General features: G+C 42.2%; 1 protein-coding gene across 4 annotated transcripts; it reads right to left on the bottom strand.

Moving 5' to 3' along the window:
- Positions 1–706: 706 nt before the first annotated feature.
- ACOT9 (acyl-CoA thioesterase 9) lies at positions 707–27,803 on the bottom strand. Of its 4 annotated transcripts, XM_045855962.1 has the most exons (17): positions 27,559–27,803; positions 22,642–22,739; positions 21,409–21,435; positions 20,592–20,637; positions 18,300–18,470; positions 18,003–18,040; positions 13,103–13,186; positions 12,381–12,484; positions 12,181–12,282; positions 7,321–7,394; positions 3,646–3,713; positions 3,042–3,153; positions 2,789–2,879; positions 2,308–2,393; positions 1,762–1,849; positions 1,459–1,609; positions 707–1,012 (listed from the first exon to the last, which is right to left on the bottom strand). In XM_045855962.1, exons 1-17 carry the CDS (start codon positions 27,576–27,578, stop codon positions 924–926), a joined length of 1,449 nt encoding a protein of 482 aa, XP_045711918.1. In that variant the 5' UTR covers positions 27,579–27,803; the 3' UTR covers positions 707–923. The 4 variants fall into 4 exon arrangements, with proteins under 4 accessions (XP_045711918.1, XP_045711919.1, XP_045711920.1 ...); XM_045855963.1 differs by lacking the exon at positions 21,409–21,435 and having other exon boundaries at positions 27,559–27,802; XM_045855964.1 differs by lacking the exon at positions 12,181–12,282 and having other exon boundaries at positions 27,559–27,796.
- Between the last annotated feature and the right edge of the window lie 95 nt (positions 27,804–27,898).

The following is a 27,898-nucleotide window of genomic DNA, read 5'->3' as shown; positions in this document are numbered from 1 at the left end:
GGCCCCACACAGCCCTGTTCCGAATCCCAGCACCACCCACTAGTGGTGGGACCTTGGAAGGTACCTTAACCTCTCTGTGCTTCAGTATCCCGAATGACCTGACCCTATGAGAGGGCCACACGAGCTCCCTTATAGTGTCGATGGAAGAAATAAATGAGCTAATACATGTCAAGTGCTTCGGATAGTGCCTACAGGGCACATGGCACGTGCTCCAAAAGCATAAGCTGCTGTCATTACTATTGTCCTTCTTCCTTAATGATATATCCTGTTCAACCTCCAGCACAGGGCGCTAAAAGCTGTCTAATGAGAAAATGAACACAGGGCCCTGTGTTTCCTCACTGGCTCAACTCTGAACACCTCCGCTTATGACTTGAGGTCTAAAGCTTCCCACAAACCTTTTGTAATGCCACATCCTTCATCAAATCCCTTCACCCCAACCTTTCGTCTGCCTCTGCTAACAATAAAAGATGGGAAGCAGAGGGAGGCAAACCACAAAGGAATCAGGTGGGGATGAGGGGATTTAGATGACGCACGGGAACTGCAGCGAAGGTCAGCCATAAAGAATGTCCTTCAAATGCCTTGGCAAGAAGCCATGTATACACTCGTAGTCCACGACATGTTTAAGAGAAGAATTGTTTTCAATGGTGTGAAAAGGCACTTGTTCTAATGCCTTCAGTAGACAGGAAGCGACACAGCGGGTTCACAATTTAAATTGTTTCGAAAGTGTTTATTATTTAATAATTCTCTCTCTGTGCCCCACCCCGCCACTCTCTCACTCTGCATTTGTAATCACCCTAAAAAGTGGAATACATTCTTTTCTCTGTGGAGGATGAGCATAAACACTAAAACCAATACACGTGATGAGGCCTTCATTAGGCTCTATGTCACTGAGAAAGGGTGGTCTTCACCAAGCGTGGGTTTCCCTACGGCTCCACAAGGTAGTCATTTCTCAAGGTCACCGGTGCACTCATGGAGTTAAAATGCCGCTGCCCATCTAAATACAACATGGACTCTGAAACACAAGAGAGAGAACCGAGGAGGAACTTACAGTGCCTCAGAAAAGCATGCTACAGACACAGGCCTACTCGGGAACATTGGGATGGTGATGAGAACGCAACACTGGTGCCCGGCGAGCACTGCTGGGCCAGGGCTGTGCAAGGTTCCCGAGGGAGCGGGTCTCGACTCCTGCCCCTCTCCTCTGGACCAGTCTGAGCGCCACTGGCTGCTTGCAGCTGGCGCCAGCCCTTCAGACAACAGGTGGGCCAGCAGAGCCGCCACAGCTGCTTGCGGGCCACGAAGCATCCTGGCCTTCAGGGCTGCAGAGCCTCAAAAGACAATCCCCTAAGGAGATGCTTTTGAGCTAAAATGCGTCAGCATGCTTCCTGCAACAATCTTAAAAGGGGGAAATTTCTTTAAAAGTCCTTCCCTTTGTTAGGGACAAGCAATCACGCTGCTTACCTCCGTATGTTCTGGGGAAAACCAGGGGCACTTCTTTCTCCGACATGAACGTGAAATGAAAGACATTGGTGGTTGTATGCTCTTTATTTTGCAGGTTGGCCACTTCACTGTGGACTCTGACTTGAATGTAATTGCCTTGAGTATAGCAAACCTAAGAGATTATGGGTGTGACGGCCAGTCAGTCAGTCACATTGGGAAGAGGGAACGGGGCAGTGGTAAGAGGAGCAGGAGCATTATAATACAAAAGTTTCTCTTCTGGGCCCAAATGATAAAAAATTGTATTTTATCTTGTCGCACACCTACCTGGGAAGAAAGGAACAGCAAGGATCCGACCTCAACAGGTTTCTGAAACATGATATCATCCACTGCTACTACAAATGGTCGGGAACCACTATTGGGAGAGGCAGAATTCGGGGTCAATGCAAAATTCTAAGGATCTCTATTTTTTCCCTAACAACTGGCTGAAGCTCAACTTCAATCAAAGAATAAAGTAAGCATTGAAATAACGTGAGTCATAACCTTTTGCTGGTGGAGGGTCTTGCCTTTGATTTATAAAAACCACAACATCTGTGAAGTACAATAAAACAAGGTACGCCTGTAATGTACTAGCTTACTTAGTAAGAGTAACATTCTTCTACAATAAGGATTAAACTTAGCTGGTACTAGTGTCATATTTAAAAAAAAAGTTTCCCGACACATCCAGACTGGTCCAGAATGTCTCATTTCAGCAGGCTCCTTCTGGAGCACACACATACTTTTTCTTTCGCGGGTGTGTTAAAAAAAAAGTTGCATTTCAACAGCATTAAAAATTGCTTCTCAGAAGTTAAGACTACCTTAAATCTGACTCACCCAAAGTTACAAGCAGTAGCCCATCCAAGTTCATATGCTTTCCTCATAAGGAAACCACCAAAGATCCGATTGAAAATGTTCCTCTCCTATAGGGCATAAAAATGAATGTTAAGAAATACAAGAGCCCTGGCTGGTGTACCTCAGTGGATTGAGCACAGGCTGCGAACCAAAGGGTCACGGGTTCAAATCCCAGTCAGGGCACATGGCTGGGTTGCGGGCCATATCCCCAGTATGGGGTGTGCTAGAGGCAACCACACACTGATGTTTCACTCCCTCTCTTTCTCCTTCCCTTCCCCTCTCCCTAAAAATAAATAAATAAAATCTTTTTTTTAAAGAAACACATGCTCACGGTCACCCATCTACATAGAACAAAGGAATTAACAATGCAAAGAAGAGAGGCCAGTTTAAAGCAATTAAATTGCAGATGACTACCGAGATGCAAGTTATCCTATTTAGAAGAATCTCCACTAAACCACAATACCTGAGGGTGGCAAATTTCCAAGCTCTTCAGTTTTGAATTCTCCATCCACACTGCATTACGGGGCAAGACTCGACTTCGAAAACTTATAGTCCTGTACAAACACACACTCAGTAAACCTTGTTAAGGCCATAGTTTTGCTGCTGAAAAGTAAACTATTTGCAAACAATTCTGAAAATGCTCAGGCAAGCCTGGTTTTAGAGGAGGCCAAGGTTTCCACACTTTCCCAATGTGGAATCTCACCAGCCTAACTTACTTTGGATCCAGCGTGTTAAGAAACATCTCGTGTATGGTCATCCTCTCTTCAGCACTGGGAGCCATTTTCAGTAATGACGCGGAGCTAAAGGCCACCCTTCTCCCCTTATTCACTGAAACATGGGGCAATAAGAAGCGATGGTCAGGCGGGTCCCACTGCACACTGGGGTTCCCGACCTGGGCTGCCTGGGATCCTACAAAGACAGTATTTCCAGGCTGCAAACATCCCACTGGAAACTGTACCTATACCTCCCCAAAACTTTCAGTGATTCATTGCCTTCACATGGAAACTATCACCTCAGTGTAAAAGCGCTTGTCATCACCTTGACCTAGAGCCCCAACTAGCAGTGATTTCATCAAGATACATTTCCCATCTCATTAAAAATGACAAAAAATTACTTCAACTAATAAATACTGGCTGATCGATAAAACCGTTCCAAGTATGGACTTCATGGAACAAAAAAAATAAGTTATTTTTAATTTCAAGAAATTCATCGGCATGAGTAAGACACTTGATTGGTATGAGGAGCCCACAGATACTCTTAAATAATATCCTCTGCAGTAAAGTGCTTTTAAAAGTTTATATTATAAATAAATTAATATACATTCTCCTTGTCTAAAGAGCTCTTCTTCCTTGGGGCCTTCAGCGATGAGTGGATTTACAAATGCCGACCTGAAGAGAAGACAAAGAATATAGTTTAAAATGTTATATCCAACCCTGGCTGGTGTGGCTCCGTGGACTGAATGTCAGCCTGTGAACCAAAGGGTCACCAGTTTGATACCCAGTCAGGGCACATGCCCGGGTTGCAGGCCAGGTCCCCAGTGGGGGGCACATGTGAGGCAACCACACACTGATGTTTCTCTTCCTCTCTTTCTCCCTCCCTTCCCCCTCTCTAAAAATAAATAAAATCTTTAAAAATAAATAAATAAAATGTTATATCCAATAAGAATGAAAGATGAACAATTACCTACTACTTTTAAATTCTTTGCTGGTCAATTTGAGTAATGCTTACTGGCTGCTTCACACAAAAACTCTGGAACCACTAGGGGAGGCTTCTGGTTACAGACTTATCTTTACAGTAGAAAGGTCACATTATAAACAGGACAGGGCTGCTACCAAAATGTTTCACCTTGACTCTAATTATGTGGAAACAGTCAAAATAGGTTGTAGAACATTCTGCAACACAATTGGAACAGACTCTTCAAAAATTGGCAATGTCTTAAAAGATAGAAAATGGCAAGGAGACTATTTTAAAGAAACAGGGTAACCAACTGCAACACACAATCCTTGATCAGATACTGCCTTAGGGGAAGAAGCTATAAAGGATATTTTAGGGACATCTAGCAAAGTTTGAAAATGGATCATATATTAGATAACACAATGATATCGCTGTTAAATTTCTTGGGTCTCATAAAAGCATTGAGGTTATGTAGGAGAATTACCTTACTCTCTAGGGGATACATGCTGAACTATCTCTGGGTGAAATAGTCTCCAATGATTCAGGGTGGAAATGTGTATACGTGTGTATTTATACACAGTGCAGGAAGGGTGGTAAAATGTTAACTGGTGAATTTAAGTGAAGGACATATGGGTGTTAATTGCATTATTCCATTTTTCTGTAGGTGTCAAACGTTTTAGAATAAAAAACTGAGCAAAAAGGAAGAGAGGATTTCACTGTGGTGGTCCAAAAGTTTGATGCAACAACAAAGGAAAACACAAGAACTGAAATGGCAGCTTGGAAAACTGAAATACATCAGCTGAGCCAGGAGCTTTAATGCCCCCTAATGCTGGCAAAGGAGCCCCCAGCCAGGCACCAGGAGCAGCAAGCAGGTCGGCTGGGCTGATGGAAGGACTTAGACTAGATGGGTGTATTCTTCACTCATGTCAGTCACCAAGTTATTTTTTTTTCAACCTTGACAGAATTTTCCATGTCAGCTTTCCACACAGCAGAAATGACTTCTCATCGCAGACTCCTAACTCCAGGTTTTTAACACAAAGGTGACTTCTCACTGGCCTCTAGACTCTACCCTGTACAAACAGGAATCCTCTAACACTCCCCCACCCCACTCCCACACACACAGTCAGGTCAGTTTTTTCCCATTTGAAGGCCTTACGTGTAACTATTGTTTGGAACCAAGAATTCAATTTAAGAGAAAAAAATGAAGTATGAAGCCAAATATTAGTTAAAGCCTGTACAATTAAACCTGACTTGAAAATGACAGTATAAATTCATGAGGTTGTTTGCTTTATAACACATATCCAAGCTCTATCCACTGAAAAGGCCTAGACACAATGAAAAACTAGTAACAACACACAGTTCGAGAGCCCAGAGTTAGACTCTAAATACCAGTTCCCACTTATAGGAACCCCAGGACTCCTGGGAGAAATGGCTGATTCTAGGCCTGGGGCAGGAAATGGGTAAGATAAGCCCAAGATATGACCTTGCACCAGAGAGCAGGCAGCTATTAAAGACTAATGGGGAAATGTCAAAAGAGCTTGTTACATGAGCCAGCTTAAAGGAACTCTCACTGACCAAAGACCATATGGTAAACTACGAGCAGCAAGAGCAACGGCTGCAATTCAGAAAAATGTATTTATAGATTAAAATCCATGAATTCACAATAACACTTTTTCAAAAAAAGATTTTCTTTCTTTATTTTTAGACAGCGGAGAAGGGAAAGAGAAAGAGAGGGAGAGAATCATCAATGTGTGGTTGCCTTTTGCGCAACCCCTACCAGGGACCTGGCCCGCAACCCAGGCATGTGCCCTGACTGGGAATCGAACCTGCGACCCTTTGGTTCCCAGGCCCGTGCTGAATCCACTGAGCCACACCAGCCAGGGCTACAATGATACTTTTTTAAAAAGCAAAAAAAGTAGAAAAACCAAGTCATCACTAGCTAATTAACCATCTCGTTATTTTGTAAATGTGTAAATAAAGGGCAGCAATGAAACATTAGTCTTGACTTCCCTTTACAAACCAAATTGCCCTAGTTCATAAGGGAAACCAAACTCCAGCTAATAAATGTTGAAGGAATGACAGAACTTGAAAATCACTTTACAACTCCCACATGATTAAAGCAATGATCAATAAAGGACATTAAGAGCCCTGGAGAAAGAGTGATAGGGAGCTGTGTGCAGGAGGAGGAGGTATACTCTGGACCCTGCACTGTACTCTGCCCTGTAGATCATTCCTGATCATAAGCAGATAAACTGAACTTTACAGTGGAAAGATCAGTCTGTCAGTACTTGAACACATACATCAACCTTAGCCTCACCATGAGTAAGACAACCTATACCTCCTGATAAGATGCAATATGAGATATGAGATACACCGAGGGGATCACCTATGAAGTATTCTTGCCAAAAAAAAAAAAAAAAGAAAAAGAAAAGACAAGACCATGAGGAAGCAATCAGACAAATCCAGAAAGTTGGACACTGTATAGAAGAACCAATCCGGCCTTTCAACAAGTTGATAAAACAATGAGGGGGCAGTAGGGACACACAGCTGCTCTGGTGTTAAAGAGACTTTACAAACCACACAACTCCGTGATCTGTGATACACTAAAAGCCATAAAACTGAATACTTTCAATGGGTGAATTATATCTCAATAAAGCCATTAACCAACAAAACAGGCTTACAAGACATAAAAATCAAATGTAATATAGGGACCTTTTTCGGTCCCTAACTTGAACAAATCATAAAAGATATTTGGGGAAAACTGTATATGAACTGTTGGAATATACTAAGAATTTATTAGTATTTTAGTTAAGTATCCTACTGGTAATATAGTTATTTCAGAAAATATCCTCATTTTTACAGAGATGCCTACACTAAAGTATGTAGAAGTAAAATGTCATTATATCTGGGATTTGCTTTACTTCTTTTGAAGATTTTACTTATTTATTTTTTAGAAAGAGGAGAAGGGAAGGAGAAAGAGAGGGAGAAAATTTCAGAGTGTGGTTGCCTTTCATGCTTCCCCTACTGGGGACCTTGCCTGCAACCCAGGCATGTGCCCTGACTGGGAATTGGACTGGTGACCCTTTGGTTCACAGGCCCATACTCAATCCACTGAGCTATACCAGCCACGGCAAGGGATTTGCTTTAAAATATTATAAAGAAAATAATATACTTTAAAAACAGAAATATGGCAAAAATGTTAAAACTCTTAAGTCTAGGTGATAATAAGTACATAGACATCCACCTCATACTCTTCTCTGCAGTATTATGTATCTTGGAAATTTTTCAAAATGATTTATTAGGAAAAAAAAGAACAATTACCGTTTATTTTCAGAATCACGAGCCACCATTACAAATGTTGCTTCCAAAACAGGACAAAATTCATTGCCATGTAACTAAAGAACAAAGGAAAGAAAATGCAGATGTAAGAAATGCATTTCCTGGGGAAACCTACAGTTAGAACAGTCATCACACATGCTTTGAAAAAGGCTGCAGTTAGAAAAAGAGAAGCGCATTCATGAACCACCAGCTGCTGAGTTGCCAGGCACAGAACTAGGCTCCGGGTGGGGATGGCAGCATGACCAGGAGCCTGTGGCCCAGCAGGAGAAAGACACCCCAAAATCCCCAACAGTGCACTGCGCAAAATGCTGGGACAGACGCAAACCACAGGCTCTAGAACTACGCATGACTGTGACCCAGGGGCTGGAGTTCCAGAGGGACCTTCTGCATCATTTCACTGACCTGCCTCATGCAGAACTCTGGCTTCCTTCAGGCCTACCTGTCCTACGAAGGGCACACAGAGCCAGGTGGACCTCCTGCTGCGCTCACAGATTCTAGTATTTTCAGGGAACCTTAGTGTGCCAACTACCAGCACATGCTTAGGATTCCTTAGCCAAGCCCAGGTCCTAGGCTCCCAAGAAGGAGAAAGATCAGTGATAATCCTGTGGATTAAGCCAAATATTCATAATGCACAAGCCTTTGAGGTTTTAAGGTGTTTCTTTATCCCTTAGAAATGTGTGTTTCCAGGACAATCACATCATAAAATCCTATCATAACCTAATGCTCAGTTCCTTCCTCATCACCAGTATGCAATCACTAATGCCTGGTCAGGCCCTAGTACCTTTCCCTTCAACTTTCTTCTGGCATCTGCTCTAAGCCTGTTGGCCCAGTACAAAAAGCCCTCCACCACAGAGCTCAGATTCCTCTCCAGCTGTTCACAAACACTCCCTCACAGCTGCACCTTTCCCCCCCAGTGAGGCTGACAACTTGGAAGTCCTAGAACGGACCATTCTGTCAAACACCTTGGACCGTGCTATCAAACACCTCCTCTGCCTTGCCTAATACCTCCCAAGCGGCTGCTTTCCGCACAAACTCCTCCTGGCCCAGAGAGCAATACCCATCCCTGCGCCCCAGGCACAGTTCATCATTCCTTCCTTTGTCTGCCAGCTAAACGGAAAAAAAGTCCTCTCCTGATACTGGTTCTCACCTGCCCATCCCTGTAGGGGGGCATTTGGAAACATGTAGAGCTGGTCTGTGTTGCCACATGGCTTGGGAGACATTACTAGTGGAACAGGGGTAAGCAAGGAGCTGAATACTTCACAATGCAGGGAACAGTCCTGCAGAACAAAGAATTTTCCCACATACAATGCCAATCGTGTCCCTGTTGAGAAACACTGCATAATACTTCACATACTAAATCATGACCATTTCTTTACGTGGCTGCCGCCCTGCTGTACCATGAGTTCCTTGAGGACAAAGACCATTTTCACTCACACTTGTGCCCCAAGCGCTTAGCATAAAGACTGGCAGATAGCAGATACCTGGCCAATGACTGCCGACGAGCGAACTGAGGCAGGTCACTATTGAGAACTGCCAGAATATAAACTCCAATAGAATGGAACTATGTTTTGCGCATGCCTGCACATCTAGCACAGGACAGGCATGTAATAAATGACTGCTAAGCGACTGTTAAATGCGTCGATGTTGGGAGGTGGGCTAGGTGACTCATACCCACGTCCTGAGGTTGAGGAGCACATGGTCTAGAGGAAGAGAAAACATGCTGCTCCGCAGCTCTGAGGAGCAGGGTACTGAAGAAGGCATCGTGGGCGGGAACAGGTACAGGGAGCTGGGAGGCCCGGGGAAGGGTTCAAGTATGGAGTGACCTGGAAGCACAAGTGGAATGTGGCTGCGCAGAGCCAGAACACAGGGATTTTAGGCAGAGGAAAAAGCCTAGGTGATGATGCTCGGCCACTTGCTTGCTGTTAAATTATAATGAACACCTACTAGCACCAAGCACTGGGAATGCAAAGACGAACAAGTCCCTACTCTCAGGATGTTCCAAGTGTCCAGCAGTGGGCTCTAAGAAAGTACCTGAATGATGTTGGAAGGAATCTAGACAGAAAGGTAGGTTGGAGCTAGTTTACAGAGCACCCTCGATCCTAACTAAGAGCACCCTTGATCTTAGTCAAAGGAGTTTAGACTTTAGTGCACAGATAATGGTCAATGAAGGTGTTTTTTTAAAAAACATTTTATTTATTTTCTTTTTAGAGAGAGGAAAAGGGAGGGAGAAAGAGGGAGAGAAACATCAATGTGTCATTGCCTCTCATGCGCCCCCAATTGGGGACCTGGCCCACAACCCAGGCATGTGCCCCAACAGGGAATCGAACCAGCAACTCCCTGTTTCGAAGGCTGGCACTCAATTCACTGCACCATACCAGTCAGGGCAGTTTTAGAGGAATGATGTGATGTAAAATCAGCTTTGGGAGATGTGATAAAAAATGTGTAAAATTAACAGAGAGCAAGAACAGGCTAGAGGCAGGCAGACTAATTAAAAGACAGCTCGGGTATTCACACAAGAGGCAGTGAGGGCTTGACTAGAACACAAGAGCCAAGGGGAAGAGGAAGAAAGGACCCTGGTGAGCTGCTGAGGGGGATGAATCTGCAGGACTTGGCAAAAGGCTGCACAGGAAAGGGAAAAACTTAAGCTACCACAAAGGTTTAGAACTGGGAAACCAGGAGGCTGGCAAAGGGGAAAAACTGGAGAAAGATCAGGATTAGAAAGGAAGCTGACACGCTCAATTTGAAACACATTGGACTGGAGGGAGTCAGAGCCCATGTCGGTGGAGATAGGACAGGTATTCAGAGAGGGAGGTCTGAAGGTCCAGCCCGGAATAGAGATCTGGGACCATCTCCACAGTGATGATAATAAATTAACATTAATGTTAATACTGTGTGACAGGCAATGTATCAAATTCTTCAGAGAGGTAGGCTGTTTTCCATTTCACCTATACCACACCATACAAGGTGGTGCTACCACTATTTCCACAGTGCCCTGAAGAAAACAGAGGCCCAGAGAAGGTACATGATTTACCCACAGTCACACAGCTAATAAGCAGCAGAACTGGGATTTGAACCTACGTGCACTCAAACCAGAGGCAGGGCACCTATCACCAAGCTCCCTTTCTGGAATAGAAAGGATCACTCAGGTAATGAATTACTGGGCAAAAGAGCAAGGGAGACATGCAAATTTAAAACAAAAGTGTGTACTTGCCTGACATACCGATTTTCACTGGCTCTCTCCTCCCAATAATTCCTGTATTTCTTTGTCAACGTACTTGTCCAAGATTCAAAATCTCAAGATTCCCTAGAGAGCTGGCCCTGCACCTGCAGTCCACTGCACATGGCACTGAGCAGGCTAGGAATCAGCCATGAAGATGAAAAAAGTATGTGGACAACTCACAGCAGCATCCCCAACAACTTAGGGTATGTTTGTTTTAAAAACAGTATTACTGCCCTGGCTAGCGTAGCTCAGTGGATTGAGCACGGGCTGCGAAGCAAAGCAACGCAGGTTCGATTCCCAGTCAGGGCACATGCCTGGGTTGCAGGCCATGACCCCCAGCAACCGCACATTGATGTCTCTCTCTCTCTCTCTCTGTCTTCCTCCCTTCCATCTCTAAAAATAAATAAATAAAAATCTTAAAAAAAATTTAAAAAACCAGTATTACTGTCATTTACAACTACATGGGAGTTACAGGATCCAAATGCTTAGACACAGCATCATATAAAAAACACTTCAACTATTTTCACCAATAATTTAATTACTGCAGAGCAAGCTTCAGACATTTCCAAAAGGTGAAGTGCTTCATAATTCCATAACAGAAAAAATATATCTGAAAAACAGGTCTACTGAATACCTGGGCACAAGTTAGTCATTCTTAAGTTTTCACAATGAAATCTTGGACATACGCTGAATTATTTGATTTCTGTGCTATCATCCTCTTTGAGGTAGTTTTTCTTGTCAAATTGCTTATTTCTTTATAAAAGCTATCCTGTGTTTTGCTCGCTAGAGAGACTGTTTCTAACTGCTGTACAGTCTAAGTGACGATTCTGGGTTGAACTGTGTCCCCCAAAAAGGTATGTCTGAGTCCTAACCCTTTGGGATCTACAAACACGACTTTATTTGGAAGTAGAGTTGTGGCAGATACAATCAGTAAGAATGAGGTCATACTGGAGTAAGGTGGGCTCTAATCCAATATTAATGATGTTATTATAAAGAGAGAAGAGAGCCCTGGCTGGTGTGGTTCAGTGGGTTGAGCACTGGCCTGTGAACTGAAAGGTTGCCAGTTCGATTCTCAATCAGGACACATGCCTGGGTTGCAGGCCAGGTCCCCAGTTGCAGGTGTGTAAAATGCAACTCATTGATGTTTCTCTCCCTCTCTTCCCCCTTCTCTAAAAATGAATAAATAAAGTCTTTAAAAAATAAAAATAAAGCAAAACAAGAAGAGACACGGAGACACAGACACACAAGGAGATAAGCCATGTAACAATGGAGGCAGAAACTGCAGTGTTATAGCTACAAGCTAAGAAATGCCAAGGATTGGCAGCAAACTATCAAAAGCAGGGGAAAAAGCAGGGAATGATTCTCCCTTATAGGTTTTAGAGGAAGCATGGTCCTTCTGAGACCTTGATCTTGGACATCTAGCCTCAAAACTGTGAGACAATTAATTTCTGGTATTTTATGCCACCAGTTCATGGTGCTTTGTTACAGCAGCCCTAGGAAACTCGCACAGTGAGCAATCCCATTCATGCCTAACACAACTCAGACTTTTGTGAAATTCTCCAGACAAACACAGAAACAAGTACTCTAACGTGGAGCTGAGATGATGTGAAAGCAATACGCACCAAGTAACATGTCAATCTTTGTCTAGGAGGAGGATGTTCATAACCCACCAATTTTGTGACCCGAACTTCCAATCGTTTCTCTGGAGCTGGTAAGCTGTGTGTCTAAGGACACGTCAATAAATAAGTTTTTCTTTCACTAAGAAATGTAGTGGAATTGACCAGCATTGGAACAAGCGGGCAATCTGTGGGCGCTTACACACCTGGAACATTTGCATCTTCACTTCCATAGATGTCTTCCCAACCCAGCTAACGTGGCCACTGAACTTGATGTCCTGTTCTGGGCTTAGGCACTTCTTATGCATATCTGCAAAAGAGAAAATCAATCTGCGTTCAAACTGCACCCAGAATTTTCTGTGCTGTAAGTGGAATTTAAAATGCTGGTAAATTCCACTACATTTCTTTTTTTGGCTCCCGCACATAATGACTTTTTGAATATACCAAAGACAGCTGTGTGTCTTTCTGAAAAATACATAGGCAATGCAAAGAATATAAAAAATAAAACTGGAACCATGCTAAATTCTTTCCATCCGAATGATAATATTTTGGTATATAGCATTCTAGACATTTCCACATGCATATGTACATAAAAATTCCCCCATAAAAAGAAAATATTTTCTCTAATTTCAGTAATATCTTGTAATTAAAGTGGCAGTTACAGAATAGTCATGGGAATGTAAAGTACAGCAGAGGGAATAGAGTCAGTAACATTCTAATAACTATGTATGGTGCCAGGTAGGTACTGGAAATATCAGGGAGAACACTTAGTAAGTTATATAATGTCTGATCACTGGGGTGTACACCTGAAACTAATAAAATATTGTATGTCAACTGTAACTGAAAAATACAAAATGATTTTTTAAAATAATAACATCTTACAATTATTAAGAATTCTAAGTATGCATAGAAAATAATTATTGGTTACCAATCTTGTCCACCAGAGCTGTAACTATTGATAAAGGAGACATCTTAGTCGAATGCATTTTGGTGTGCATGTAGCAAATAAGAACTGTAGGAAAAGAGAAGAGAACAAATAAAGGCAAAGCAAAATTATTTCTCAACATTTACAATTCACTCCCTGAAATCTATAAAAAGTTTTATCTTGCTTGCCCTGGCTGGTGTGGCTCAGGAGATTGAGCACTGGCCTGTGAACCAAAGGACAGTCAGCTCAATTCCCAGTCAGGGCACACTGGGCCAGCCTGGGTTGCGGGCCAGGTTCCCAGTTAGGGGCATGTGAGAGGCAACTGATGGATGTATCTCTCGCACAGTGATGTTTCTCTCCCCTTCCTTCTCCCTCCCTTCCTCTCTTTCTAAAAGTAAATAAATAAAATCTTTTTTAAAAAGTCTTACCTTGTTTCGAAGACCCAATCCCCCATGTTCCACTGGTGGTCATACCCTAGGACCCAAGACTTTATACACTGAAAAGTTTTAGGGATCCTCTAATCTAACTGCCCAATCAGTTTTAGATTTGGTGAGGAAACTGAAGCCCAAAGCCCAGGCCCACCAGGTGGCTTGTCACCACTCCACAGAGACACAGTGCCAGAATCAGGAAAAGACCCCAGCGCATGACTCTGACAGCATCAGACATTTTCAGAAAAGAAAAACAATTACAAAAACTCAGCTACCTATTTTCCTCCTGACTCTTCCCTAATCATGAAGCAATTATTTCACTCAGAGTTATGCAGCCTTCCCCACAACACCCTCGGCTCCTACACCACCCTGTGCTTATCTGCGTATCTTTCATATTTTAACAAGTATTTGTCTGTGCCAAACATGGTTCTATGTACCTCACAATCATCAATTCATTGAAAGTTGTATTATGCTTCTGTATTTAGTGGCCTCCCTGCTTCCTCCATGATTCATTCAAATGTGTATCAACCCTCAGGACTAGGTCTGTGAACAATAAGTATTTGCTGAGTGACAATAAATCCTTCCATCCATGCACCTGCTAAAAGATGTACTGGGGGAATGAGAGGCTAATGGAAAGAAACTCCATTTAAAAGCATTTATGACCTTGGCTGGTTTGGCTTAGTGGATTGAGTGCCAGCCTGTGAACCAAAGGGTCACTGGTTCGATTCCCAGTCAGGGCACATGCCTGGGTTGTGGGCCAGGCCCCCAGTAAGGGGAGTGTGAGAGGCAACCACACACTGATGTTTCTCTCCCTCTCTTTCTCCCTCCCTTCCCCTCTATCCAAAAATAAATAAATAAATAAATGTGTCTTTTAAAAAAAAAGCATTTATGGTACCCAGAAAAGAAACTAGATGCATCTGACCCATGGCAATAGTAGTGGAAATGAAGAGAACAGGAAAGATCCAAGAGCTAAGGAGCAGGGAGACGTGATAAGGCTTGACTAAACCCAGGTTTCCAGCTGGCATGAATGAAGATGATGTACCATTCACTGAAAAAGAGAATACAGGAAGAGGAGAAGGGGCTGTTTCAACAGGTTGAATTTAAGAACCCTATAGCCCATCAGACGTCTAGCACAGAGGAGGACAAGTTGGTCTGGAACTCAGAAAAGCAGGCCAGGTAAAGTACCTTCCTAAGTATGCCCCATACTGATAGCAACTAAAGCACGGGAAGTAAATGAGATTATTTCTAGAGAATGCGCAGGTAACCAAAAAAAAAGGGAGGGGGCAGAAGACAAAACCCCGGGAATAAGCGACATTTAAGGAATCAACAGAGAAACAGGAGCCTACGTGGGAGACTAGGAATCAATAACCAGAGAGGCAGAAAGAAAGGCAGCAAAGCCCCAGGAGAAGTCTGAGTACATCAGGCGCCACAGAGGGTCTGAGTAAGCCCCAAAAAGTGCCCAGAAGATCATGCAATGAGGCAGCCAATGGAGTGCTTGGCCAGAGCAGTTCAGTGGCATGAGGAGCAGAAGCCAGAACATGGCAGGCTGAGAAATAACAGGAGGTCAGGGTACGGAGCAATGAGAGGAAATGATTTTTTTTTCCGAATTCTTTCCAGAGAGAATTAGAAAGGGAATTCTTTCTCCCTCACTTAGCTCTGAAGTGAGGGAGAAAGACAGCTGGAGAGTGTTATTGGGAAGGGAATTTCACATAGTTTTCATTTTAAAAGAGATTTAAATATGTGATAAGGCAAGTTCCTTAAAGAAACGGAAGGAACAGAAGCAAGTAAACAGGTGAAAGGCATTGGCCATCAACAGAATGTAATGAAGGAAAAACAGAGTATTGGCAGGCGAGTTTGTATATTTAGGGACACTTGAGTAAACCAAAGTCAAATATATGTGTTTAACTTTTAAAAGGTTAATAGGAAATTTTAACCACGTTTATTTACTCTGAAGAAAAACAAGTAGCTAGGTATGAGCCTCACAGTTGAGTTCTATCTGTATTTTTAAAGTTAATTAGAGCCTTTCTTTATTTAAACCCTTTCCCAGCAGTTCATTCTATAAGTAATTAGGCAGGAGCAAGCAAGGTGGCCCAGAGTAGGGTGCTGAAACCCAAGTGGGGTCAGAAGGACATGCAGAGAGGCAAGGAGAGCAACAGCTCAGCATGTTGCACCCTGAGCACAATGAGGAAGGTGACCACGTGACCTGCGGAAGGGGACCTGGCATGGAGTAGAACCCCAGTGAGGTGAAGGGAGTCTCAATGAGGGGCTCGGGGTGGGCAGGGAGGTGAAATTGGCTACATCCAGGGGAAGCGGCCAAATACATAAATGTATTAAGGATGATGGAGTCAGCTGGAGAAGGGAATTAACAAATACGAAAGGGGAAGAAATAAGAAGGAAGCTGTGGTGCTGAATTGGAGTTATCAGTGAACTCATGGTTTCCATAGAGAAACAGATAGATAAACACAGAGGTAAATCTGTGAGTGCATATAATCCCCAGCTCATTCAATGGAGGGGCAAGGGAGCAGTCACAGCCGAGCAGCAATGACCACTTCTAGCTCCCAGATCTTGGTTTCTAAATGTCATTCGCCATTAAAAAGAACAAGGGCTCTTTAGAGATTTGGCTGATTCCAGGACAAGGGCAGGGAAAGCACAAGTAAACCTAGAACATCTTGCCATGTCAGAAAGATAGGAAGTGCTCAAAGAATGATGGGAACACATCCCAAAAATAAATAAATAAATAAAAGCGCTGGCTGGTCTAGCTCAATGGATTGACTGCAGGCTGCAAACCAGAGGGTTGCCAGCTCAATTCCCAGTCAGGGCACATGCCTGGCTTGCGGGCCAGGTCCCCAGTGGGGGATGCATGAGAGGCAACCACACACTGATGTTTCGCTCCCTCTCTCCCTCCCGCCCCTTCTCTCTAAAAATAAATAAATAAAAATCTTTTTTAAAAATTTAAAAAACCACGGCCCTGACTGGTGTGGCTCAGTAGGTTTGGTGCTGTCCTGTAAACTAAAAGGTCACCAGTTTGAGTCCCAGTCAGGGCATATGGCTGGGTTGCATGCCAGGTTCCCAGTTGGAGGTGTGTGAGAGGCAACCGATCAATATTTCTCTTGCACATCAATGTTTCCCTCTCTCTCCTTCTCCTTCCCTTCCCCTCTCTAAAAATAAATAAATAAAATCTTTCTTAAATTTTATTTTAATCATTGTTCAAGTACAGTTTTCTCCCTTTTACTCCCAATCCAGCCCACCCACCCAAGTAAATAAAATCTTAAAAAAAAAACACACACAAGTGTCCCAGGTTCGATTCCCAGCCAGGGTGCATGCCTGGGTTGCAGGCCATAACCCCCAGCAACCGCACATTGATGTTTCTCTCTCTCTCTATCTCTCTCCCTTCCCTCTCTAAAAATAAATAAATAAAATCTTAAAAAAAAAGTGTATGTTAAATTTAAAACACACACACACACACACACACAGACACACACACACACACACACAAAAGCCAGCCTGAAGGGACTAGGACAGTCTGGTACAATCTGAGCATCAAAACAGATGAAGTAACGTATTATAACCCACTCAATAAATAGGAACCCATGAGTCCATATTGATTTTAAAGTAATAAGTTGAAAGTCTGAGGAATGGGATATTTACAAGGTCTCGAAGGGCCTCCCCACAAGGTACTTATTAGTTACGAAGGGGAAAAGAATAACTTTACAGTGAAGAGGTCTGGCAGACACTGCCTTCAACAAGGAATCAAGGTTAACATCGTGGTAATGGAACAAATTAGAATTATGCACCACTTGGTAAGATGTATCCTTTCTGTGACATTCCTACCAAAGATGCATGTCTTGAATCTAATCTTGGGGAAGCATCAAACAAACCGAAATTGGGAGAAAGTCCACAAAAGAAGTGGCCTATAATCTTCAAAAGTGGCAAGGTCATGAAAGTCAAGGAAAGACTCAGAAACTATTCCTGACACGACAGCTAAATGCAACATGTGATTCAGAGCTGGATCCTTCTGCTATAAAGGCCCACAGGTGCGAGTTGAATGGGGTCTGAGGATTAGACAGTGTAATGTACCAGTGTTAATTTCCTGACTTTGACCATTAAATGTGGTTATGTAGGAGAAGGTCCTTGCTTGTAGGAAATACACAGGAAAATATTTGAGGGTGATGTGCATGTCAGCAACATACTCTCACATGATTTAGGGAAGAACAATTCTTTGTACTTATTTGCAACTTTTGAGACTTTTCAAAAAGTTATTGGAAAGGAGGATTAATCAGATTATAACTGTTAAATAGAAATCAAAATTTTCAGGATAAAATTATGACAATTCAGAGGTAGTAACCCTTCTTTTTCTGTTCTTTTAGACTATCCTCATCTGTGCAAGTTAAAGAATTTAAAAATCCCTTTGTAGCCATAGGATTCAATGTACAGCTCTGAGTATCTATTTAAAAATACTAAAATAATACCAGTACCTCCTAAGCTGTCAAGATCCTCAAGAATCCTGCCAAATCTGTGAAATAAAGAAAACTGGATTAAATGACAATCATGATGATAGCCCTGTAAAAATAACGCACTTTAGGGTCATAAAAATGTTCTAAAATTAACTGTGGTGATATTTGCACAACTCTTTGAATATACTAAAAACTACAGAACTGCACACTTAAATAGGTGAATGATATAGTGTGTGAATTATACCTCAAAGCTGCAATAGAGAAAGGAAAATAAATGAAAACAAATAAATAACACAAATAAAAGTAGTACTATGTTACCTTATGGCATTTTGAACAGTCAGATATTTCTCTCGTAATTCAGGCTGACTGCCCAAAGGCAAGAGAACTTCAACATAACTGTCTTTCATTCTCCGAGGCGGCAGTTCTTCCTGTGACTTAGCCAAAAAACTCTGGAGTAATTTTCTTTCCTCCATTGCTTTCATGTGGTCTCTGAGAAGAAAGGATGAAAGCTTCATGAAACACAGGAGCAGGGCTACCCCACAGTTTCGGTGACACAGAGGCCAGACAGGCACCATCAGAGGAGGAAAAGAGGAGGTCTGGACCTAACTCGTTTCCTCTTCCTTCCCCCACTTCATACCTGCTACTTGGTACAATTAAAATTTTCTGTTAAAATTCTTTAGGTTAGTAGATAAGAAAAACATACCCAAATGAACCATATATTCATCCTCATCAAAAAGTGTATTCAAAGAATAGAATATTTGAAATCAAATTAAAAATACGGAGATGGACACAATAGTATATACACATATGTGAGTTAAATAGCAACACGGCCACTGAGTTACGTATTCCCATGTCTCACCTTGCCAGTTCTCATCCTCTCTGTGCCCCAAAGCACGCTAGCGCATGCGCTCTCTCCCCTCCACCTGTCCCTCTCCCTCCCTCGCTCTCCTGCTCTCTCTCTGCCTTCAATTTCAGGAAAGAGAGACAGAGGAGGAAAAATGGAGTATATCCAAAAGAAAGCAGAGCAAAAGGCAAACAGGAAAAGGACAAGAGGAGACAGAAAAGGAAGAAAAAGAAGAGACAACTGAGGTAGAAGAGGAGAGACAAGGGAACAGGAAACTAAAATGTTGACAATGTCATTAAATAAGATGTCTTTTTAAGTTTCAATTAGGAAGTATTCATTAAAGGTTTAGCCTGCAAAAAAATACATCGGATAGAGGAACAAGTTAAACGGCACCAGGTAAATCCAGAATGTGGACCATTCCACAAGACAAATGGCTTGGCCCCTTTAAAGTAAGGCTCATAGGGATTTAAAAAAGAGAGTTAGGGAGAACTGTCTGTTATTCTAGATTCAGGGGATTGAAGAGTTATAACCACTAAATGCAATATGCAATCCTTTACTGGATCTTCATGTGTTTTTTAAAAGCTATAAAAGACATTTGAGGAGCAGTTGAGAAATTACAAATATAAATCAGTAATATACCATTAGGGAACTGCTGTCAATTTCATTATATAACAGACTGTCTTGCTTGTTGGAGATACGTGACTACTGATTTTGTTACATAGGAGAATATATTCTTTATTGGAGAGGTATGCTGAAGAGTCATGATACCTATAATTGACTTAGAAATAGTTCGCCCAATATATGTGTATTAGCAAATCTGGGAAAATGTTAGTAAGTAACTAATCCAAATGGAGGGAACATAGGTATTCTTTTTTCCCTATGTTTCAATAAATTGAAATGTTTCTATGAGGGTTAAAAAGTCATTACAAAATTTTTATACCAAAAATAGATTACTATATGTCTAGTGATCACTTGTACTTTTAAAATTTTTTTATTGATTGATTTTAGAGAGAGGAAAGGAGGGAGAGAGAAAGAGAGGGAGAAATGGGGGAGGGAAGAGAAGGAGAAAGCAAGAGAGAAAGATCGATTTGTTGTTCCACATATTTATGCATTCACTGGTTGATTTTTTTATATGCTCTGACCAGGGGTTGAACCCACAACCTTGGCATATGGGGACAATGCTCTAACCAACTGAGCTATCCAGCCAGGACTGATCGCTTGTACTTTTTGTTTTTATCTCATTTTAGCCTCAAAATTCTGTGCACTAAAAGGAGTATTATCCTATTTTACAGCAGAATAATGCTGAAAGAGAAAGACCGTATGGGAACCTCGTTAACTGTGAATTAACAAGAAGCAATGAAGAGTCAGGCTGCATGAATCAGGAGAAGAAAAAAAAAACGAAACTTGGGTTCAAGTCCCAAACCCTGATGGTTAATCATTTGATCTCTCTGAGTTTCCATGTCAAAAAAGGGGGATAGGAATGTGTGCCAGAAGCCTGTACCAATTTTGTTGAGAACCAGTGAGGTAATATAGCCGGATGCACTTTGAAAAAAGTACAGTTCACATAAATCACATTATCTCATGCCAATAATGCAAAACCTGACGAGTATGTCGGAATGTTGATCTCCTCCTTGGAGTAAAAATACCTCTCAACCCACCTGCGTACACAGGCCCCCCCATCCCTAGAATGAGACCATCCACTGAGCCCAGATGCAGCCTCGCACACCACTTTAGGGATGAAGGAATGAATACACAGAAGCGCGTACCTCCAGTTTGTGGATGCTCCTACTATCTCCCGCAACTTATCTCGAACTGAAACAAAAATAAAGAGGTCATCCCTTGAAACAAAGAAATACGAGAACAGAATTATGGCAACTCAAGAACTATGAAAAGCGATTCATGTGCTCGAAAGCTTTCAAGATCCACGAATTTCCATTTAATGCCACAAAAATGGCTGAGAGAAGAGATCAGGCCTCTGCTTCCTGAAAACTTGAAACAACAATTGTCTCCTTAGTGCAGAAAAGAATACCCTCATGCCAATCACTAGGGTTTACAGAAACAAAAAAGGATAACTCAGTGTCAGCAGGAGACCCTTTATGATGGAGATACAAGGAACAGAATCCCCACCTACCTTCTTATAGGAAGTAGGTCAAATGACTTAGTTCAGGCACTAACAATAATATCCAAATCTGAGTATCATTCTAATTGATTTCTTTTGTTTCTTTTTGTATAATCTCTTTTTCTTTTTTTAAATTTCTGTTCAATTACCATTGTCCCCATTATCCCTCCATTACTCTCCCCTTCCCTACCCACTCTCACCTCCCACATTCAATCCTATGCCTCTCCCTCCAGTTCCATCCATGCCGTCATGAAGGGTAGGAGCCCCTTCCCATATATGAATATTTATACCATTGTAGTTGTTAGAAAAGCTTAAGCCAGAAAAATGAAGCAAAGACATAAATCAAGGAGAGGCAAAGAATGTGATTCAATTTCAGTTAATGCCCACTGCTCAAAAATGGAAGAAAGAATTAGTACAAAAAAAAATTAAGCATTTAGTTGATACTAATTACCACACACACACACCATGATTCACGTGTATAGGTGAACATGCTATATGGATAAAGAAAACATAAATTAGATAAGCAGTAGTAATTCAAAACTAAAACGTAAGTCTACAGTATTTCAAATAATGCATTTAGTTCATTTTTTTCCCAGCACTTAAAAATATACACTCCAGTTACAAGAAATTAATGGTCCTTTAATAACTAATTGATTAAAACCAAATATCGTTAGATTAACATGCACTTCAACTTTCATAAAAAACATTGATTTTTCTATCAAACAATTGTCATATACCATAAATTTCGTGCAAACTCTAATTACAAATAAATCATGGAGAACTAGAAAAATAACCATTCATAAATAGTCTTATTTCTGATTTTTTTTCCTCCTGAGTTCCTTGAATAAAAAAATAAACAGAAAATAGGCCCAACAGGATATAGACTATTGGGGCTGGATAACGTGAAATGATTGTTACTAGTTCAGTCAGTGTAAAAAGCAGTGTTGCTTTTTGCCAGTGTTGAGGGCCAAGAAGGAAAGTAGATTTTAAATTATATGTATACATATATATTTATGTGGACTTTTTAAAGAAGCCACAATTTTAATTACAATGAATACTCCTAAACTGATAAACATCCATAGCTTGCATGTCAGATTAGCAGTAGTAACTGAAATGAATTTCAATTAAACATGGATTAAACAGGGTCCCTCTAGCAAAACTGCACTGGGAGCATTCAGCTGGTACAGCTGAAGCATCCGTCTCTTACTTATGCACTAGATTTCTTTTTTCTGTGCCTTCCCCTTCAGAACCTACACACGGGAAATGGAAATCAATTAACTAAAAGGGCTCAGCCCCCAAGGTTCCCAGGAACCAAAGCTCAAATGCTGAATGTGAATTCAGAATTCTACCCACAGCTATCCTGGTCATTTTATAAATGAGAAGTGCATGAAACATCTACCTTTAGTATGCCTCATTTGCCCTAAAGCAGGGGTATCAAACTCATTTTCACCGGGGGACCACATCAGCCTCCCAGTTGCCTTCAAAGGGCCAGATGTAATTTCGACTTCTTAACAGTTAAGGAGTAGTTGTATTTATACAATCCTAAAATTATTTTGGCCCTTTGAAGGCAACCGCAAGGCTGATGTGGCTGCCGGTGAAAATGAGTTTGACACCCCTGCTAAAGTATCTATACACACATCCCAAATAAAACCGGGTTTTTCACCACATGAGCCTGAAAAGTAAACACCCATGCTTGCCTTCATGAATGTGGAAGACTCTCTGATTTTCAGGATTCTGGGACCCTTGAGTGAGTCCTCTGCCAGGAGTAAGCAGGCCCTTGCTCAAGGTGCAAAGCCTACAAAACAAGAAAAAGCACTTAGCGTCATTTTCATGGCTTCTTTCCTGGCAACCACAAAGACCTGCGCCTCCTCCCAAAGCACTTGGCTGTCCTACATCCTTAGCACATAGTCATGCACCAAATAACAACATCTTGGTCAACAACGAACCATGCGGTGACATCCACTGACATCTGGGATGACGGTGACATCCCATATAGCCTAAGAGCATAGTAGGCTATACCATCTGGGTTTGTATAAGTTCACTCTATGATGTTCACACAACATAATCGCCTAACAATGTATTTCTCAAAACTATCCCTGTGCATTACCGTACTGTACATTAACTCGTAGCAGTCTGCACTTGTTTCTCAAGTGTATGCATAGTTGCATATGAGGCTACTCCATAAATTATCTCTCTAGCTAGAGTAAATATTTATTTTATTTTATTTTTGCAGTTACAATTTACATTCAATATTATTTTGTATTAGTTTCAGGTGTACAGCATAGCGGTTAGACGATCACATACTTTGCACGGTGTTCCTCTTGATATTTCCAGTACCCACCTGGCAGTATACATGGGTATTGCATTGCTGACTATATTTCCTATGCTGTACTTCCTTCCCCGTGATTATTCTGTAACTGCCAATTTGTACTTCCCAGTCCCTTCACTCTTATCACCAAATCCCCCAAAGCTCCTCCCCTCTGATAACCATCAGTCTCAGAGCAAACATTTCTTTAGAGCAAAGACTAATTAGGTAACTATCCATAAAATAAATAAAAGATATCAACCAGGTTTAATGAATTTACTTTTACTCTTTCTACTTCATTAGCTTCAGAAGCCCAGAATCAATCTGGTAATGAGTAAATTCATTATGAACATTCATTTTGTTCATTATCACACAATATTTCCTCAGTAGATAAGATAAACCCAAGTACAGGTTAATCAACTTTGAAAACAAAATTAACCCTTTCCAGACTCAAATAGAGTACTTATTGGACTTAGGTAGAAATTTCCTAATCCCCAACAAATAAAATAAAAGCTATTTCTCCAAATGCGCCTACCCTATTCTCCCAAAATAAGTTACTTAAGCTGGCTTTGATTCACTATTGCTTTAAGTGCTGGCTCCTAATCACACACTATGATATCATGGATAACACACACATAATATTAGGCACTGACAAACTGATCTGTTGAGAGCACAGCTGAAGAAGGCAAGGCATTGAAGACATCACGAACTCTAAATACTGTTACTCATTCTAGCTCAAGTTACTAGCCAATTCTTACTACCTAATGCCAGGACAAATGATGACTACCCTGCCCCAAACAAAAAGTATCTAGTCATACCTCTGTACTCGTGGGCTTCAGAACTCCTCAAACCCTGAACTCTTCGCATTGACAAGAAAAAAATGTTTCAGCACTTGGCACTTGCTCAGGACTCGTCATTCTTGCTAGAACTTGTATGAGTCACAATGCCATCCCGCAAGAGAAAATGCAACGTTGTTCGGTACTTGTTGGTTTTGGCACTCATAGTTCCGGAATGAATTCATGAGTACTGAGGTACCACTGTATTTTTTATTGTCTGTAGAGCCCAACTTCACTTTAGATTTCTCTTCTGAATTATATACAGTGTTCAAGAAAAGTCTCTCAGTAAAAATATTTGGTGAGACCTACACATAGTCTCCACATTTGTGCTGCTAGAACAAAGCCTTGTCCTTTCACCGAATCAACTAATCTCACTGAAAGAATGCATAAATATGACCACATGCTCATGGTCACTTTAGCTCCTTAGCCATCCAGTCGTCACACTAGCTGGGACACAATCCCTACTGGTCCGCTAAGCGGTCTGATTCGCTAAGATCAGACCGCTTGTTGGAGTGTTTGGGGTTTTGGTTCTGTGTTTATTCTTTAATCACATAGCTAATAAGCCTCTCTAAAAAATTTTGGATTTATCTTTTCACAATAAACTTTCCACTTCTCCTAACTCTTGACCTTCTAATTTGCATTTTCTCAGAACAGGATCTGAATTTTTTTCTCACTATTTCATTTTATGTATTTTCTGTAGGTTCAAATCCTTTCCTGAGGAAAACAACCCTTTATTCAGCCTTCTGAGAAACTAGCATTCTGCAACTGAATGTATCAGGTTTTAAAAAGCGCACTGGGAAAAGCTAATATTTTTCATTGCTACTGTTAGCTGAGAGAGGAAAAGAAATCATGCCCTAAATATATCAGCAATTATAACAGATGCAATAGATGTTCCCAATATAAGAAATGAGATGTGATTCTGAGTAGCTAAATATTTTGAACACTCATAACAAACTAACAGGAGGTATATAACCATCTCACATATTTGGGTAAATACACATATACACAAGCATTTTTGTTTTGTTACCCTAAGCAGCAGCATTTTCTGAAGAGTGATGAAAACCATCCCATCCTGCCTGAAAGGCAGTATAGTACAGAGGTTAAGAGCATGAACATGCTGTTTGTTAGCTGGGTGACTTGGGCAAGTTAACCTCGCAGAGCTTCAGTTTCCTCATCTGTAAAATAGGGACAATAATAATACCTATCCCACAGGATAGCTCTAAGGATAAAGAAATTAACACATGTTAAACCTGATACTCTGATAAATCCTCAAAAAAATTAGGTATTATTATTCCAGAAAGTCATCCTTCTCCAAAGTCTCCCCTAAAAGTCAAAAAGGACCAGAAATTTAGAAAGCACAAGCTAGGCGCCATGACGGGCCATCTCTGAATGGCGAATCAGCTGGAGATAGTAAAAGGAGTTGATGAATATAAAAAAACACTTGGGCCAAATTTGCGAAAACCGTGGCCCTGCAGCCCTGCTCTTTGCATACTGTCCTGATAAATTTGGAAATATATCCCTGTAACACAACAAAGGCATAAGTTGAACACTTATTAAAAACTGTTGACTACACTAATCATGGTACAACAAGTTCCTATTATCCTGTGAACATTCAGCTTATGATAACTTTCTACTACAATTTGGCATCCTGTCTACCGATAATCTGATGAAAAACTGGTATATAAAAATGATATATACTATTTCAGAAGGTTTATAGACCACCTCCTTTTGACACCCCCATAGGCCCCTATATTAAGAAATTCTGACTCAGACCAACCTACTGAAGAACCTGAGGCCCCTCACCCCTGCACAAATTAGATGACTTTTCCCAGTGCCAGTCAAGTAGATAGAGCCCAGTTCTTCTGATCCCTCTCTCTCCCTCCCCCTCCCCCCTCTCTCTCTCTCTCTCTCTCACACACACACACACACACACACACACACGCAATTGCTCTTCACAATCTCAGCTACTTCCCTCTACATATGTAGCAGTGAGGTGGAGGGAGAGGAAGAATCACTTATCACTACCCTTTATAGCTGAACCTTTCCAATGAAAGGAGACCAAGGAGCCCAACCTCTCCATTGCTTGCTTAGGGAGTCACAGAAGTCACCTGAAGGTGTGAACAGAAGTGTCTTGGCTCTGTTCTGGGTCCCAAGCTTAGGGAGGGAGTCTGGGAAGACTGTTCAGTACAATAACAGGCAATGCCATTCATGCCCTCCACTCTGAGGGAACACCTCTATTTACAGACTAAACAAATTCAGGTGGCTCTTTTGTGAGTAGAAAAGAAAGCTAGGAAGATTGCCCACCAGTCAAATAACCTAATCATCTCAGATACTCTGAACTCATTGACACTAAAGGAGTGCCTGCTTAAGGTTCAGTAGAACTCACAAGAATGGGCATTCAGTGCAGAGAAGACTTCCAAATTGGGGGAGAAGAGATCAGAAAGGTTTCCTGGGAGAAAGAACGTGAGCAAGACTGTGGAACTTATAGAGGGCCTTTCACATCGTGTCCAATGCAAGCTAAAGCCTTCTGTGGTCCTTTTAACCCAACTTTCAAACTGTTTTCAAACAGTGTAATGAAGGGTTGTTTTTTTTTTTATTTTGTTAAGCGCCATAAACAAGACACACACACACACACAGAGAACCTTTCTCAACTGATAGCAAGGTCCAGAGGAATAATGAGAGAGAACCGGGACCCCCAAGAGAATTGATGGAAATCAGTGTCAGAACCACTATGGGCCACACCAGAGAGGCCCGCGCACCTGTAGCTGGACGATTCCAGAACCTAGAACGGGGAGACCCCTGGGACGAAGCCATGAAAAAAGAACTTAAATAGATGCCAGGGAAGGGGTTTGGAAGAGAGCCAGACGTGCCCTGGAGTGATGGAATGATGACAAAAACAAAATAGTATCCTCCTCGTCCAAGTGACCCAATCAAAGGCTCCCCTCCCCTTGCTTTGCTGCTCTTTAAAGCTCAAGTTCCAATCAGCATCAGGGGGTCCTGGTCATACAGTTCTGAGAGCCCATTTAGGTACCTTACAATCTCTGCCCACGTTACAACACACTTAAGTCTGAGTCCAAATAGGCCAAGCACTTAGCCCTAAAGGAGCGCAAAGTACTGGAAAATTCAGGTGGTACTCCAAATACCAGCATTCTAAAAGGGGCTACCCCCAAACCACACCCCTAATGGCCAAACGGAAAGGAATTTCAGGGAACACCCAACTTCCTCCCGTAAAGCGCCGCTTCGCTTTTAATATCACACTCAGTGCCAGCACACACTAACGTGGGTAGGGCGGTGCTCCCCCCGTGGACTGCAGGCCCGTGAAGCGCGCTCGCGGGAGGAGGGAGCCCTTTCCCACCCAGCCTCACTTTCTGCCCAAATGTCCACGCATTCGTCCCGCCAGCCGCCAGCCCGGACCTCCCGCCTGGCCCGCTAACCCAGCGGAACACAGGCGTAGACGCCCCCCAGCTACTTACCGAAGCACCGCACGCCTCATCGCGCTCTGCCTCCACGCACGCGGCCAGAGACCCCCGCTCCGCAGGCCCGTCGGCAGAGAGAAGTAGAGGCAAAGGAGAGTGCGACAGCGCGTGCGACTGCCTGCACGACAGCGGAACCAGAGTTCGCTTTCCACGACCGCACCCCGACAGCCAAGCCTCCCGGGGTGGGCCCCTCCGCCCGCTTGGTTTGGGGGCGGGTCTTCGCTCTTCGGAGGCGGGGCCCCGCTCCGCCTGCAACTCCGCTCATTGGCGGGAAACTGGAGTCTGTTCCGTAGAGCTTCCGACGCAATCAGCTGGTGGGGAGCGCGTTACAAACTAG

The sequence above is a fragment of the Phyllostomus hastatus genome, unplaced genomic scaffold (assembly GCF_019186645.2).
Source record: "Phyllostomus hastatus isolate PE091 unplaced genomic scaffold, TTU_PhHast_1.1 phas_scaffold_12, whole genome shotgun sequence".
NCBI classification, from domain to species: Eukaryota; Metazoa; Chordata; class Mammalia; order Chiroptera; family Phyllostomidae; genus Phyllostomus; species Phyllostomus hastatus.
The sequence above is the reverse complement of the archived record's forward strand: the minus strand, read 5'-3'. Positions and strand labels throughout refer to the sequence as shown.